General features: G+C 33.1%; 3 protein-coding genes across 5 annotated transcripts; all 3 read left to right on the top strand.

Annotated features, from left to right (window-relative positions):
* Positions 1-1537: 1537 nt before the first annotated feature.
* On the top strand, positions 1538-2038 carry LOC145095410 (uncharacterized). Its single transcript, XM_079033300.1, has one exon. It carries the CDS (start codon positions 1538-1540, stop codon positions 2036-2038), a length of 501 nt encoding a protein of 166 aa, XP_078889426.1.
* Positions 2039-6257: 4219 nt separating this feature from the next.
* On the top strand, positions 6258-9018 carry LOC145092681 (uncharacterized). Of its 2 annotated transcripts, XM_079030648.1 has the most exons (9): positions 6260-6517; positions 6608-6654; positions 7255-7530; positions 7628-7699; positions 7828-7895; positions 8079-8232; positions 8325-8405; positions 8487-8576; positions 8724-9018. In XM_079030648.1, exons 3-9 carry the CDS (start codon positions 7291-7293, stop codon positions 8823-8825), a joined length of 807 nt encoding a protein of 268 aa, XP_078886774.1. In that variant the 5' UTR covers positions 6260-6517; positions 6608-6654; positions 7255-7290; the 3' UTR covers positions 8826-9018. The 2 variants fall into 2 exon arrangements, with proteins under 2 accessions (XP_078886775.1, XP_078886774.1); XM_079030649.1 differs by lacking the exon at positions 7628-7699 and having other exon boundaries at positions 6258-6517.
* Positions 9019-11790: 2772 nt separating this feature from the next.
* Positions 11791-15196, top strand: LOC145092680 (sulfhydryl oxidase 2-like). Of its 2 annotated transcripts, XM_079030647.1 has the most exons (11): positions 11791-12191; positions 12824-12848; positions 12920-13012; positions 13113-13294; positions 13394-13466; positions 13561-13703; positions 13792-13939; positions 14010-14050; positions 14122-14268; positions 14341-14781; positions 14957-15196. In XM_079030647.1, exons 1-11 carry the CDS (start codon positions 11953-11955, stop codon positions 14976-14978), a joined length of 1554 nt encoding a protein of 517 aa, XP_078886773.1. In that variant the 5' UTR covers positions 11791-11952; the 3' UTR covers positions 14979-15196. The 2 variants fall into 2 exon arrangements, with proteins under 2 accessions (XP_078886773.1, XP_078886771.1); XM_079030645.1 differs by lacking the exon at positions 14957-15196 and having other exon boundaries at positions 14341-14931.
* The last annotated feature ends 2039 nt before the right edge of the window (positions 15197-17235 follow it).

Below are 17235 nucleotides of genomic sequence, written 5' to 3'. Positions count from 1 at the left end.
TGCTGGTGAAAGATTTTTATACATGTTTTAAAAGATGTAAACTGTATAAAGTATTTTATATCTACAAAATATGTTGGGTAAAACATGGGTAGATGAATGATGATGGATAAAAGCTGAAATAGAGGAACATTAGTAGTACGGACCTAGTGCCCTATAGGTATACATTGGCAGCAGTGGACCTAGTACCCTATAGATGAGCACTGGCAGCTGCGCCACAACCCGTAGATGATTTAGATCTACGGTAAACGTCCTAGCAGCTGCGCTATAAGGATAGTATCGGCAGCTGCGCCTAATAGGGAGCCTTATGACCATGACAGTAGTGTTTAAAGGTCAATACCGGCAGAAGCGCCTCATAGAAAATGTCCTAATTCTGGCAGCTGAGCCTAAGTGACAATATTAGCAGCTGCGCTTGACCAATGTGTCATTGGCAACAATGGACTTCATGTTGTTTCCTTAGGATGATCCTTAGGAATGAATGAATGAGAAATAGCTGATTCTTAGGGTAGATCCTTAAGAATAAAGAAGATAATGGGGATGGGTAATTGGGTTGATTGTTTGATTGTTTAAACATAATAATTATATTATTGTGGGTTGAAAACCCTATGTACTCACCAGGTTTCCCAACCTGACCCACTCAGTTTATTTATATCACATGTGTTGATATGAAGTGACATTACACTGAGAGATTTAAAGAGATGTAGATCACTAGTGTAAATAATTGTAAGTTCTGTTTATGCTTATGTTTCTGTATTAACGATGACATCCCAAACGTTTTAAAATGAAATAAATACGTTTCTTCGAAAATGTTTTAATAACGCATTTACCATGTTTTTCTGGGAACAAATTCCGCAACATTTTTATAAAATGAAGTACTCTGATTTTTATAAAGCATAAACAACATCGGTCTTTTTTGGCCGTGAAAATGGGGATGTCACAAAATAGAAAAAGATGGAATTCGGGAAGATAGAGGAGGACGGAGGTTGATTGAAGACATATGTTGTAGAGATAGAGATAGAGATAGAGAAAACAGTGAACAAATGGAGAAGAAAACAATGAATCAGGGGTGATATCAATCGATCGGCGGTGGGATATCGGGTTAAGAACCGATGGCCACCAATCCAATTTTTATTGGGTAATAGAATCGGTGTCGAGGACACTAATCTCGTAAAAGAAAAAGAAAAAAAAAAGAAAAAAAAATCAGCAAATCAGAGAAGAGTACTGTTCAAATGACACTTTAGAATTAGTATGTATATATAATTAATAAATCTAATTTTAGTTTAGAAACATAGTTTTGTTTTAAAATTTTAATATTATTAAACAAAATCATTCTATCAAAGTATTTCCTCTTCTGTTACATCTTTTACTATTAAATTAAGTCGGCCGTAATTATCTGCGTGACAATTCCTCTTACTCGCATTCTTCCCCTTTTCTCAACACCCACAAATCCACAACACATATTTTCACACGCATTTCAAATCCTTTATATCTTCCCTAATTTTCTCTTTCAGATTTCAGAACTCGAGAATTTCTTCCAAAAATGGGAAATTACGCTTCAGCATGCAATGTCATGATCTCCCCTAGAATCAAGAGCAACAAAGCAGCCAGAGTTATATTTCCAGCCGGTAAAATCCGACAGTTTCAGGAGTCCGTCGAGGCGGCAGAGATCATGCTCGAGTGTCCCAACTTCTTCCTCGTCAACTCCCAGTTGTTAAACATCAAAAAAAGATTTTCACCTCTTTCAGCGGATGAAGAATTGGAGTCTAATAACATTTACATCATGTTTCCGATGAGGAGGTTGAATTCGATGGTTACACCTGCGGATATGGCGGTTTTCTGGATGGCAGCTAACAGTGCCGCTAAGCGGATTTCGGGGAGGATATTGCCGGAGTTGGAGAAAAATGGTGATGTGAACATGGTGGAGACGGAGCACCGGAGTGTGGTGGCGGAGGTGCCAGAGTTTAGTTATAGGCTGGCATTTTGTAGGTCAAGAAAACCGTCACTCGACACAATTACGGAGGAGCCTAGTTGTTGTAGATGACAGATGTTTATATTTCGTTCAGGGTGAATGTTTTAATTATTGTAAATATAATTCTGTTTAAATATTAAAATTATCTGTCAAAAAAAATAAAAAATAATTAATGTTAAAATATGTTAAAATGACTGGATATTTTTTTTCGTACTAAAGAAACGACACTTAGAGCAATTGAAATCTTCTACTCTCAAATATTTTAAAGACTTTTATGTTGTTCTACAAGTCATTGACCAATTCTTATGTAAGTATAATATTAAGATTTTTAACCATAAGAATTAAAGTCTGTTTATTAATGAAATCAACTTGAATTGACTTGGATCCAATTGATTCATTGTAATTACAACTAGGAAGGCAAAAACTATTACGTTTGACGCATTCAAAATGAAACTGTGTCTACCAACTTTAAACCAATTTTCAAAGAACGCAGATCAATTTTAAAACAACAAAAGTGAACAATGATTAACATTACTTCAAAAATAAAAAACAAAAACTAGGCAGCCTATCGAAAGAAACTGAAACTAAATACATAAGCATACATCTAGTATTAAAGATCCAAAATAAAGCTAGATGATAGTTTAAATAACCTAAGAAAACGCTAATGACAACCTTGGTTGACCGTGTTAAAGCGATCCAAGACGAGAACAAAATCCTAGACATTTGATTTCACGTCCCATAAACATGTTTCTAAGTTCTTAATCATTTTAGGGTACTAAACATACATACGAAACTGTCATCCTGATAGAGTCTAGTGGTTGATGAGTGAAATTCCACACAGAAGGTTCATGGTTCAGATTAAACCTAAACTCTGATACATCCAAAATATTGCTAGTGTTCCGCCATTAACCTCAATATAGACATTATGATGGATTGACGTGAGATGTTGAGATGATATGTTTTACTAAATTTTTTATACTAAACTAAATACACTATCTTAATGTCAACTATAACCTTTTTATGCTCAAGGTAAAACACATACAAGCATACTCTCATTGAGATTCTTAAAAAATAGACTTTCTTATTGAATCACATACATTTGTACACATTTAGTGTGGCGACATTTTAAGGATCTTACAACTCGGTGCCTCTTTCCATTTTCAGAATCTCATCTTCTCACAACAAAACAAAACTAACTTTGGTTTCTCATGGCATAACTACTTTACATCCACCTTCATTTATATAAGGGACCATCAATCTCACATAGTGCTTGGAACATAAATTGTATTTCACAATTTAATTCATACTACTCTCAAGAGTTTGGCCATTAAAGTTAACAAATAACAACCATATAATGCTAAAGTTATCATTAAAATGAAAGTAAAATGTTATAATCAACAATAATATAGAAGTTTAATACTATAATCGAAAAAAAAATCGGACCATCAGATATTTTTTCATGGACCACCGAACATTTTTTGTCTTGGCACCGTAGATTTTCGGTGACCGACACTGAAAATTTTGGTTTATGATTTTTACTCAATGATTAAATATCTTATCATTTGGTGAACTTGCTTGAAACATGCCATGGAATTCCATGAAATTTACCATTAAAGGTTCCCCATTAATTTTAAAAAACCTTTGTTTTTGTTAAATAGATTGTGCTCCATAACCTTATAAGTAAAAAGTATTCGAAAGGGTAAAATTGTGGGGAAAATACTGGGTATAGATATTATTTGGGGTTGAATTCCAAAATATAGACACAAAAAACTGAATTTCCGGGTGTAGGCATGGATTCCGCGGAGGTAGCTCCGCGGAATCCATTGTAGCTCCGTGGAATGACAAAATCGTAAATAAATGAGGAAATTAAAAAAAAACTCAAGATCCCTTCCGCGGAGCTACAGTGGATTCCGCGAAGGTAGCTCTGAGGAATGGATCTTCAGGAAAAAAAAAACTCATCCAATGATTCTTTTTATGTAATGATCTCTAATTAAAATATCAATTTTTTTCCATCTCACATTCATTCCAAACATTGTCAAGAAAAATTCATACTATCATAATCTTTTCTTGAAAATAATTAGTTGGGGAAATGAATATAAACCCTGAAAAATCGATTTGAATAATAAAAAAAAAACTGAAGATCCATTCCTCGAAGTTACCTCCGCGGAGCTCTGCGGAATGGATCTCGAGTTTTTTTTAATACACTAATTTATTTACGGTTTTGCCATTCCGCGGAGCTATAGTGGATTCCGCGGAGCTCCGTGGAATGCATGTCTATACCCGGAAATGTTCATTTTTCATGTCTAAATTTTGAAAATACCCCCCATTTTTTGACTATTCCCGGTATTTTCCCAAAATTGTGACATGGATAGAACTTACATTTGCACTCGTGTAATGTAGGGATGAAAGTGGGTCCATACCTGGTCCGGATGGACCCGGACCCGGAAATGGTTAACGAGATTTTAAGAACAAAAACCGGACCGGTATATAGGAACCAGTTCCGGTTTGGTTTCGGGTACGGTACCGGGTAATGTCGGTCTAGAACTGGAAAACCCGTAAACATCAAAGTGGGTAGGTTGGAACCGGATAAAGTGGGCTTAGAACCGGAAAACCCGGAAAAATTGAAATGTTTTGGTGGACTGTAACTCATTGAATATGAAACCAAAATTGACAAAATTATAGTCTAAAATCATGTACAAACTCTAAAATACATTCTGGAAAAAACCGCATGTCAATCCGAACAAATGCGATATACATGTGTTAACATTTTCACAGAATACAAAGTACAAAAACAAATAGCTGAAAAGTTGAAAATTTTCAGTTTTGATATGCCGACTTCGGGGGACTGTAAATCATTGAATATTAAACCAAAAATGACAAAATTATAGTCTAAACTCATGTACAAACTCTAAATTACAAGTTCGAAAAAATCACATGTCAATCCGACTTCAAACTAATTAGATATACATGTTTTAAAACTTTCACAGAATATAAAAAAACTGAAAAACTAAAAACTTTCAGCTTTGATATCTCAACTTTGGGGAACTATAAGTCAATGAATATAAACTAAAAATAACAAATTTATAGTCTAAAATCATGTAAAAACTCTAAACTACACGTTGGAAAAAAAACTCAAGTCAATCGGAGTTGAAACGAATGAGATATGCATCTTTTAAACGTTTCACAAAAACCGGTTCAGGCCCTAAAAGTGGTTCCGGTTCCTAACACCGGTTCCTGTTTTTAGACTCGGTTTACCCGGACCCGATGGACCCAAACCCGGATTACCCGAAACCCGGATAAAACCAATTTTTAAACCTGGAACCGGAACCGGTTCTATATATTCCGGTTCTGATCCGTTTTTTCGGTTCTAAATCTCATCCCTAGTGTAATGTAAAGTTTAAAAGAATATAGCTATAGTTGATCGGTTTTGCGGTTCTTAAAACTGTTTAAATATAAAAACTACATTGTATTATAAACCAAACCAAACCACATAAAAATAAAATTGCACATAAAATTGCAAATCCCACCGAACAAAAAAAATCAAACGGACAATTTTATCAAACTAAAAACCAATAATCCAACATATGTTATTTTTTATACGATTTTAACTAACGCCTCGTTTCCGAGTTTAACAAAAGAAAAGAAGAGAAAAGAAAAGAAAATCATGAGAGAAAAGAAGAAAAGAAAGGAAAACAAAATTTTCTTTTGTGTTTCCGAGTTGGAGTGAAGTGGAAGGAAAATGAATCATTTTATTATTTCTTTCCAAATCCTCCCAAATCGGAAGGAAAGTTAGGAAGGAAAGTGATCATTCTATTTCCCTCAACTTCCTTCCTTTAATAAACTCAGGAACATCAATTTTTTTTTTTTTTTTTTAATTTTCTTATCTCATTTCCCCCAATTTCCTTTCTTTTATTTTGTTAAGTTGAACTTCGAAACGGGGTGTAAAAGCCACACCACGATTTTATACAATTCTAGCCTTCTGTCATGAGATCCAGTTGAGTAAGATTTACTAATCATATATACGATATTGGGATATTCTGACAAGTTATACTTGATTAACTCATACAATATTTGTTTGGAGTTTGGACGTTATTTGATTTTTAATATTCAATAATGCATATAAATTACAAGTCAAAACTAAACAATGCTGAAGATGTTGAAATTGACATCATAAGTTGAATTCTGTCATTTAATATGGCTCTAAAAATCCAATTATTAATTAAATATGCTTATTAAATTACAAACCAACATATGTCATATCTTTAAAGTTTAAGCCAACAATGTCCAATAATTTTCTTGAACATAAAAAAATCAATCTTGTCTTCTCACACAGTTACACTTTCTGTGTGTGTATAGAGAGAAGAGAAACCATGTACAAGTTTACAGAGGAACAAGAAAGAAATTTATTATAGTGTACATGAATGAATGGATTCCACTATGCAAATTGAGTGCTCCTTACAAGAGGGATTTCCAAAGCTGAAAGCAAAACCCTCATAAGAGCCTCAAATATTCATAACTTTCTTGGCTTTCAACTCATCCGATCCCCATCTTGTAAGTTTCATCTTTCCTCTTTCTTTCACCTTTCTTCCATTACTATATATCTAAGATTCTCGTTTATAATCTGTATTTCCATGCCTTTAGGTGTTATTCCTTCCAAGAAAGATAACTCGCTTTTTACCCATCTGGAGGTATTCATCCTTTTGCCCTTACTTTTTCGCTTTTGTCAAATTAGGGTTTTGAATCTTTATAAACGACATCATGTTTGTTTTGATCGAAATTTCACCTTTTTGATTTCATAAGGGTTCCTTTTCCGCCTTAATGCTTCTCCTTTTTTGAAATTGTTTTTTTTTTTTATCGACTTTAGCTTGTTCTTCATCTTGACTCCTTTTCCAGCTCTTATGAAACTGTTATTTTTTATATAAAAAAAATTGAAGCTTTATATATGGCCTTAGCTTTGTTTTGATCGAAAGTTCATCTTTCTGGAAGGTATGGGCTCCTTTTTCCACTAATTTTTGCTTTTCTTGAATTGGGTTTTGCTATTTGAATCTTTTTACACAACTTTATTTCGATTGGAATTCATTTTATTTTGCAAGGAAGTATTTTTCTGCGGTTTTCTCTAAATATTATGATTGTTCTAATATAAACTGGCAAATATAATGGTTACAAAGTAAATCTCTATCGGATTATTTTGATGCTTTTATTCATCTGAGCGCCCGTTTTTATATCTTCTTTAGAATATATTTTGATGCATAATTAAATTATTAATGTCGAGGGGTTTCTATATTCAGGATAATAAAATATATTCCAATCCAAGTGGTGTTGTGATGGGGGATCATTTCGTCTTTTTGGTTGATCGATTGCTCACAGAATCAACATTAGAAGCTGCAATCGAAAGTAGAAACCCTTCAAAGAATTTGGGAAAAGATGACACAGTTATCGATTGTTCTTCTTCTTCTTCTCATGTTGATTTCACTCCAAAGAAATTGGTTGAATGCAGAATATGTCAAGATGAGGATTTCGATTCAAATATGGAGACCCCATGCTCTTGTTGTGGCAGCTTAAAGGTTGTTTTTTTTTTTTTTTTACCTTTCTATTTGTCTACTTTTTCTTATAAAATAAAAATGCAAGTTTCACAAAGTGGCTCGTTTTTACTTTTTGTAGTATGCTCATCGCAGATGTGTTCAAAGATGGTGTAATGAGAAGGGTGACACCATGTGTGAGATTTGTCACCAGGTGTCTTATCATTATCATTATTATTTCTTAATCTCTCTTTTTTTTTGGAAATATCATTTATTGTTCTCAAAATCTTATATTTATTTATTCATATAAGGTTCTGAAATAGTTTTATAATTTAATTGCAGCAATTCAAACCGGGTTACACAGCACCATCACGTGTTTTTCGGTTAGGGGGAATTCCATTGAACTTGAGGTACATATTCACATTCCGTTACTATATGAAAAAAAAAGTGGAATAGTTTGACTTTTGACTTTTGAGGTCAAATATATATTTCAAGAGTCTTGACAATTTGAAGTTAAGAATGGGTTCATTTGACCTCAAAAGTCAAACCTTTTTTATTTGATTGCTAAATTCTTTCATTTGTGAGGTTTTCAGGGGACATTGGCATGTAGCTAGAAGGGATATAAACAATAATCCTCGATTAATTACAGTTGTTTCACCCGATCGTAATTTCCTCGATCAAGATTATGATGAATACGTGGACCCCACTTCTAGAAGCTTCACATGCTTCCGCTCAGTTGCCGCCATTGTATGCAATCTACCCCCACCCCACCCCACCCCACCCCACCCACCCACCCACCACTCCAATTAATTTATTTTTTTCTTATGTTTTGTTTGTAGTTTGTGGTTCTTCTCTTCTTGCGTCACTCACTTCCTGCAATTGTAAATGGAACATGGAATTACTCGTTTCCTATGTTTGTGGTAAGATAAAGATTTTATTTATTTTTCTTTCTTTTATTTTCTAGTTTGATAATCAACCTTTTTATTTTTTTTATTTTTTAGTTATGGTTCTTAAGAACTTCAGCGATTGTTGTACCAATATATATCATGATGAGAGCGATGGTGGCTTTGATACATTGGCGACGAAGATTGGTGAGTATTTTACATTCTCTTGTTTTTCCAATTGGTGTTGCTACAAGGGCATTTATGTCTTTTGTGTTGACAAAAAGCTTTAATTTTTTTTTTTGTCATGTTGACACCAGTCAACCATTTACTTTGTTTTGGCGTTGATTTTTTTAGGCTTTAAGTGCATCAATGTCGTCTCTTTCTTCTGATGATGATGAGGGAGAAGGTAGTCTAACGCCACCTCAGCAACAGCCACCTGTCACACGTGTTCATTGATCTGTGTTGGCATGAGGTTTGAGCAATCAGGACCAAATGTTGATGTGTTGACACGTGTTCAATGTTTAGTGTCTTAAATGTGTATTCTAAGGGGATTATTGGAAAATGAAGTAGCCTTGCGTTATAATCTGTATCATGTACAATTTATGTATCTTGTTATCGTATTTTTAAAATTTTCCACTTACAAAGCAAATGAAGCAAAATGCCCCCCCCCCCACCCCCCTTTCTTTTTTTCCATTAAGTGATGTTGGTAATTTGGTAAAGATGTAAATTTGCTGTTGTGCAATTATAAATTAAAGGGTAAAATTGTCATTTTTATTGATTCTAATTCTAACACAATTATTCAGAGACTTGACCAAACAATTTGTTTTTTTATCTAGAGACATATTCACTGGCCTCTTCTGAATCATTTAGAGGTTGACAAAATGGAATTAAATTGATAAATTAAAAGATAATACTTAAAAATAAAATAAAATAATATGTACTACTAAAGAAGTTGCATAAAAGTATATGTCGAATCATGGAAATGGAATAACAATCATTAGGAAAATGCTACACTTTATTCACATGTGGTAAACATTTTTTTTTCTTTTGTTTTAATTGTCACTATCATTATGGTTTAAGTAAAACTATACGAAACAAGTTTCTGATTTATGATCTAAAAGTAGATGAAACAAGTTACAAAAATCATACTTTGGTATTTTAGTAGTGTAAAACTCGTACATTTTTTGGTAGTTGTTTCGTCTATGGGGTAGGTGTTAGGTTTGTAGTCGTTAGGGTGGGGGAAATAGCGGTTTATATTTGTATATGATTATTCTTGGCAAAAGAATATTTCAAAATTAATGTTTTAAGTATTGCTATTTTAATTTAAAGTAATGGTATAATGAAATAAATTTTATACTTTTCAATTACATGTTAAATAAAAATTATAAAACACATGTTTATACTTTTATGGTTAAATCAGTCTCATCATCTATATAGGATCTTAATCGAAATAACTAAATACAAATAGTCCTTATATCTTGTGAAATTTTATTTTATATTGGTTATGCTATAAATCATGAGTATTTATTGTACGCTATTAACAATCTCAAGTCGTTATCTTAGTTGTTTCGAAAGTCATAATATGGGCATTGTTTATTACTCTAAGTTAGGGAGAATAAACGTACACCATGAAAACGAAAATAGACCAACTCAATTGAATTATATGAAATGAAACTAATAACAATTGATGGTTGATGGTCGCTATTTAAATTCATTTATTTAATAATAGTGATTTAATTGATGCTTACAAGTAGTATCATATGGAAATTAAAACAACGATTTATGCTGCTTGACATCTTAAACTCTTTTCAAAATCAAACAAAAAACAACTTTCAAACTTTAATCAATATCGGAATCTCATTTAACTCAACTCATTATTTAAACATTTTATTATTATCAAATTTCAAATTAGGAGATGCATACCCTTCGGCTAGCAAACGAAATATTCTGGAGACCAAAGGTTTTGCTTATGCTAACTATAAAGGTTTCAGTTTTAGCTAATTTGAAATTGAATAATAATGAATATTGAAGGAATTTGTTGACTATGTTATATACGGGGAAAAATGGGTCAAAAAGGAATCAAATTACTATTGAGATTGAAAAAGTTTTTAATAGGAAAAACATGAAATCTAAAATTAGATAGGAGTTTGAAAAATATTTTCTATTTGATGCTAAAAACAATATGAGATTTTAGGTCAACCTAGACGATTGGTTTTTAACTGCTATTATCAATGTGTATTCTTTAAATAGATTTTACTATGTATTTTTTCAACAAGAATCGACTACAATAATATTTCTTTTTGTTTAAAAAATTAATTAAATTCTAATGTTGAAAACAATAAAGAACAACATACCAGCCACAATAAGAAAATCAAGGTGATCCAAAACGAAAAAACGGTGTAAATTGAAAGATTATCATTAAACCTGTTAAAAGAGTCAAATAAAAAATTTGTTAGGATTTTTCTATAATAAAAAAGGTTTGAACATAAAAAAAAAACCATAAAATATTAGATATTTTATACAAGCTTTTAGAATATAATGTACATTTTCTATAGATGGAAACCTAGAAATAAGATTATTAGGTCTTCAAAACTTCTTAGAAATCTTGGTGTTGTTTTTTCTTTTGTGGAAACATAAGACCAAAATAAGACTCAGATTGAATGGTACAAAAAAAGATACATCACACATGCTAAAATAATCCAAATTAAATTCTAAGAACGTGTATGCATCGTTAAAATATAATCTATAAGTAACAAGAGAGAGTTTACTAAATTACTCTAGACCAATGTTTTGAAAACTGAACCGGAAACCGAATCAGCCGTCTTATCGATTCGATAGTTTAATTGGTTAGACTCGTCATAAAAACCGGATGATGTCATTGTTACATTATTATTAATTTTAATAAAATAAAAATACAAAAAATAAAAAGGAATAATTTTGTTTTAAAATTCCGATTCGACCAACCGGTTTTGACCGGTTCACATAATTAACAATTTTTTTTTTCTAAAAAATGGATCTATGGCTAATTCCCGATTGAACCAGCCGGTCGGTCCAATTCTCAAAGCATGACTACAAATTTCTTTGTACTATAATATATTTATTTTATTAAAGATTATTGCCAAGTAATAGCTTTTATTGAAAATATGATAAGTGTTTAAAAAAATTAACAAATTAGTTAACTAAAAACATATTTTAAGATTAGTTGGTAAATAAAAAATGGTTATAATGATAGATTTTTATTAAATAAAGTTAAAAATTAAAATTCATTAAAGATTTTCAACAAATTTAGCTCAAAAATATAAAAAAATAAAAATAAATAAAGAAACGACTTTCTCATAAATAGAATCAAATTGCATTTTTTTTTAATACAATAACGTTTAATCATAAAAAGGTTAAAGTGTTTTAATGGTAATGTATTTTGCACAATTTATCTCTTCAAAACACCGGTTACTTTGGAGTCTTGGACAGACTTCCCGTTTTCAATCGGAAGTAGCGCCGTACGCACCTTTCTCCGCCGGTCAACCAAATTTTCCGAACAGCACTCCGATCTCTCAGAACCTCCCCTCTCTCTTTCTCTATATCCATGTCTTCGGGGTTTAGGCTTTTGACGACGCCCCTGCTTCTCTGGAGCTTCTTATCATTATCCTTGTTCTCATCGGCTTCGATAATCAATCATGCGGCGGGATCTCGATTGCTCCTACGTGCCGTCAACAGCGGTGGAGATCAACCTGATTTCGCTCTTGATTTGAACGCCACCAACTTCGATGCAGTTCTCAAGGATACACCCGCTACTTTTGCCATTGTGGAGTTCTTCGCTCACTGGTTGGTCTATGACACCCCTTTTCTTTATTTCTAGGGTTTATTAAGTTAGATCTTACTTTATTGAGGAATTTTCTGCTGTCAGTTTTTTCATTTCCTTTACGTTAAGTTATGCTCTACTCTGTTTCTTCTTTTCGCAATTTCCATATTTGGAAACATACATCAGAACCTCTGTTATTCCAAATGGATACCGTTACAAATTTATGGGACAATTGTTTCATCCAGTGATTTTTCTCTAAACACAATCTGGAATTCATATCAATCTGGAGTAAAGTAGAGCGTTTTTACCTAAAATCCACAAATTACCTCGATTTGGAAAGGATGGAGCAATCAGATCCTACTCGGATGTTGCCGCAGGAAAAGAAATCAAGAACAGAGATGAACAGTCATACCATTGCAGAAAATTGTAGGATGTCTGAACCTTAAAAGGAAATATCTAAAGTTTCATGGCTATAAAGATTCTATTTTTTTAGTTACAAAAGGATTCTCATTCACTTCTTCTCTTCCATACCTATAGTACAGTTGGTCTATTTACACCTAGAAATTTCTTGAATTTGTACCTTTCATGAGAACAATTTTCCCCTGGAGTCTTTCCATTTATAGCCCTAATTTGGTTCTGTTATTACTCTTTGCAGGTGTCCAGCTTGCAGAAATTATAAGGTACCTATATGTTTCTTCACAATGTTAATATTTCTGATGCATTGCTTAATCTTTTATCTTTAATTTCACAGCCTCAATATGAAAAGGTTGCTAGGCTTTTCAATGGAGCCAATGCTGTTCATCCAGGGATTATATTAATGACACGAGTAGATTGTGCCAATAAGGTAAGGTTACACTTCTTCATTCTTAATATTTTCATTAAGTCACTTAATTGTTATATGGTTTAGCAACAAATTCCTTTTTTACCCATGTTTGGCAGCACAGATAAACACTAATCTATGCGATAAATTCTCTATTAGTCACTACCCTACACTATTCTGGGGCCCACCTTCTAAATTTGTGGGTGGTAGCTGGAATGGGAAAGATGAAAAAAGTAAAATTGTTTCTATTGAAGATGGAAGAACTTCTGATCGTTTACTCAAATGGATTAATACACAATTAGGAAGGTATATAATATATAATCGTTAAGTATCTATATTGTTTTTTTGTGTTTACAATGTTAATGAGTTTTTAATTTTAACTATATGTTTTACTTTTTTACATAGTTCATATAAATTGGAAGATGAAAAGTATGAAAATGATGAGCTTCTTCAATCAAACTTCTCAGACCCTGGACAGGTTTGAATCAATTCTTCATTTTTCTACAAAAGTAAGATTTTTATTTTTTATTTTATTTGTAATATTAAAGCTTAGAATTACTTATTTTTTATAGATTGCACGTGCTGTTTATGATGTTGAAGAGGCTACTTCCCTTGCTTTTGACATTATTCTTGAAAACAAGATGATTAAACAAGAAACTCGAGCTACTCTTATAAAATTCATGCAGTTAATGACAGCTCATCACCCTTCAAGGAGGTTCATATTTTAAATAACAAACCCATTTTTCTTTGTTTCATTTTTTTTCTTCTTCTATTTACTTAGTTTATAATTTTAAATATTGTAGGTGTCGAAGGGGAAGTGCTGATATACTTGTGAATTTTGACGATTTATACCCTTCAAATATTTTATCACCATCTGAAAAAAACAACACTCAACATGGTGGTCTTACTAAATTTGAGATATGTGGAAAAGAAGTCCCACGTGGATATTGGGTAAATTTTATATTTTTCTAAAAAAAATTAATACTTTTGAAAATCTTGATTTTGGGTATTATATGTACAGATGTTTTGTCGTGGTAGCAAAAATGGTACAAGAGGATTCAGGTATATAATATATTATTATTAAATATTAATCTTATAATTCTATATATAACATATATATTTTTTTATTACAGTTGTGGTTTATGGGTTTTGCTACATTCATTATCTGTGAGAGTTGAAAACGAAGAAAGTCAAATGGCATTCACGTCAATTTGCGATTTTATACATAAGTTTTTCGCTTGTGAAGAGTGTAGTCAACACTTCTACAATATGTGCTCAAGGTAAGAAAGTCAAAGTTTGTTACATTGACTTTTAATTTTAATTTTTAGTCTCTCATATGAATGTGGTTGCAGGGTAAGTACTCCGTTCACCACCACACGTGATTTTGTCCTGTGGTTATGGACAGCACACAATGAAGTCAACGAGAGACTAAAGTCAACGGAAGCACTTTACAGCACGGGTGACCCGAAGTTCCCGAAATCAATCTGGCCCTCAAGACACCTCTGCCCGGAATGCTACACAACTGCCCGAGATCGGGATGGGGATTGGGATCGGGAAGAGGTGTACAAGTTCTTGGGCAGGTACTACGGGCAGATGCTAGTGTCACTTTACATGGAGAAAGAGAAGAGTCTATTCGGGCAGGCCCAGATGAAAATCCGGGCAGTTTCGGATGATTTGATACAATCAACAAATGCGCTTGTGGTGCCTGTGGGGGCCGCTGTGGGGATTGCGGTTGCCAGCTGTTTGTTTGGGGCGCTTGCGTGCTTTTGGAGGTCACAGCAGAAGAACCGGAAGTATTTTCATAAACCTCAACTTTTAAAGATTGTGTAGTGTAGTTTATAACTTTATATTTATTTATGGGGAAAAAAATGAAAGAAGAAATAGATTGTATGATAATACTTGCATTTTAAGAGAAGAAGAGGAAAGGAAATATTATATTATAATGATTTTGTTGCGCAACAATTTCAGGCCAAGAAGGAACTGGAGCTGATTCATTCATTGATTGATTGAGTGAGTGATGGAAGCAAAATGCAAATGAATTACAAGAATTGATCAAAATTGTGGTGTATGCATGAGGTCCCATTCTTACTTCTTTTTGACATACATACATCTATTCTATTATCTATAAATTTTTTTATACATATGGGAATGAATGTACAGATTTGGTCTGGTTTTTGTAACATGATGAATGACATTAGTCTTAACGTATTTGAGTTGCGACTACAATTTCATTAAAATATGTGCTAGGTAGGTTGGAAGGATATATGAAATCCTATAAACGTCGAATTCTCTTCAAATCTTCAATGGTATAGTTAGTAATAGTATATATTTTAAATTAAATATATCAATTAACATTTTATTGTAAGCATCTCGTGTTAATAAACAAACACATTATATTTTTAACTTGACAAAATTGCAAAAATGGTCCCCGTGGTTGGCAAATTTATGTGATTTTGGTACAAAACGAAATGTTAATGAACCACTGGTCCAAAATTAGCCATGTCCTATGATGAAACGCCTTCAAACAAGCATGTCAAATTTGAGAAAGAGCCGAGAGCATAGTATTGATTTATGCAACACATGAGACAAAGAAAATATTACAGCTTGTGACAACACGCCTACTCTTGCAGGAAATATAGTAGCTTAGGGTGGAGGGTGTGGTGCCACCGAAACCGCACTCCCTCTCTGCCACATAAGCGCCATGTCATTTTTTACCATTCAAGTGTGGTTTCTTGCCACACCAAGGGAGTGGTGCCACACATTTTTTTTAAACTATTTTAATTTAATAAAACTTTTTTTTAACTATTTTAATTTAATAAAACTTCTATTTTAATAAAAAAAACATAATTTTTCATTACTTGAAAATAAAAAAAAAAACATTACGTTGCATTACCAAAAATAATAAAATAAAAAAAACACAAAAACCACACATGACATTTAAATAATCCTAGAAACTTAAAAAACACAAATAAAATAACTAAAGCAAACTACATAAAGTCGTTCTCCAAGAACTCGTCTTCGGGGTCATCTGGTGGATCCAAATTACGGTTAATGTTTTGAACCCCGTAAATGTGTTCCACCAAGTCATTGCGAAGATTGTGAAATGTTAGACGTATATCTACTCTTTTGTTTATATACTCTTCGCCACCAATTTTTATTGGCTGTGTCTCTAGTATGGTTTCTTCCTCGTCAAACACACATATCGCTCTTCCTTCGTCTTCAATAATCATGTTATGCAATATAAGACATGTATACATGATTTCTTGAAGTTTTTCCTCGCCTAAATAAGCTGTTGGTTTTTTCAATATGAACCACCATTTCTTCAGAGCTCCAAAAGCACGCTCAACATCTTTCCTAGCTCTTTCTTGAGCTCTCTTGAACTTCTTTCGTCTAGAACCATGTGGAGCTGTAAACGATTTAACAAACACAGCATACTCATGATAGATTCCATCGACGAGATAATAACCATACTTATATGGCGTTCCACACACTTGAAAAGAAGAATCTGGTGCGGATCCATCGTATATGTTGTTAAATATTTGTGAACGATTAAGAACGTTGATGTCGTTAATCGAACCAGGAGAACCAAAAAAGCATGCCAAATCCACATATCTTGTGATGTAACTGCTTTAAGTATGACCGTTGGGTGACCATGATCACCTCGGGTAAATTGCCCATGATATGCTGTAGGGCAATTTTCCCATGCCCAATAGAGACAATCTAAGCTTCCTAGCATTCCAGGAAACCCATGCACACTAGCATGATAAGCTTGCAATTGCAGGATGTCATTACGTGTAGGCTTACGTAAATATTTTGGACCATAAAACTGAATCACAGTTTTGCAGAAAAAATGGAGACTATCTCGTGTGATCCTAGCAGACATCCTAAAACTTTCGTCTAACGCATCAGGCGGAATACCATATGCTAACTGACGAAGTGCGGCCGTGCATTTTTGTAAGGGAGTGAAACCGGGTGTACCTCTAGCATCGTAGCGTTGTTGGAAAAAAAATACACTCCCAAGTTACTTCTTCAACTATACGTTCGAATAAACCTTTGAGCATTCTAAAGCGTCTACGAAAATAATATCCTTGATAAGTGGCATTCTCTGCAAAATAGTCTTGCACCAAACGTTGGTTGGCTTTTTCACGATTTTTGCAAATATATCTTTGTGTTCTCCGTTGAGAACTTGCAGCTGCGTTGTTACATACAATGTTGTATGTTTGTTCCGCCATTTGAACACACACAAT

Source organism: Lactuca serriola, chromosome 3 (genome assembly GCF_051521515.1).
Source record: "Lactuca serriola cultivar US96UC23 chromosome 3, Lser_US96UC23_V15, whole genome shotgun sequence".
In the NCBI taxonomy this organism is placed as follows: domain Eukaryota; kingdom Viridiplantae; phylum Streptophyta; class Magnoliopsida; order Asterales; family Asteraceae; genus Lactuca; species Lactuca serriola.
This window is presented reverse-complemented; position numbering and strand designations above follow the sequence as displayed.

Coding starts and splice junctions, on each gene's coding strand:
- LOC145095410 (XM_079033300.1), top strand. CDS start 1,538: ATGGGAAATTACGCTTCAGCATGCAATGTCATGATCTCCCCTAGAATC.
- LOC145092681 (XM_079030648.1), top strand. CDS start 7,291: ATGGGGGATCATTTCGTCTTTTTGGTTGATCGATTGCTCACAGAATCA. Junction 7,531..7,627: donor CTTGTTGTGGCAGCTTAAAG/GTTGTTTTTTTT, acceptor TACTTTTTGTAG/TATGCTCATCGCAGATGTGT. Junction 8,577..8,723: donor TACATTGGCGACGAAGATTG/GTGAGTATTTTA, acceptor TGATTTTTTTAG/GCTTTAAGTGCATCAATGTC.
- LOC145092680 (XM_079030645.1), top strand. CDS start 11,953: ATGTCTTCGGGGTTTAGGCTTTTGACGACGCCCCTGCTTCTCTGGAGC. Junction 12,849..12,919: donor CAGCTTGCAGAAATTATAAG/GTACCTATATGT, acceptor TTAATTTCACAG/CCTCAATATGAAAAGGTTGC. Junction 14,269..14,340: donor TTCTACAATATGTGCTCAAG/GTAAGAAAGTCA, acceptor ATGTGGTTGCAG/GGTAAGTACTCCGTTCACCA.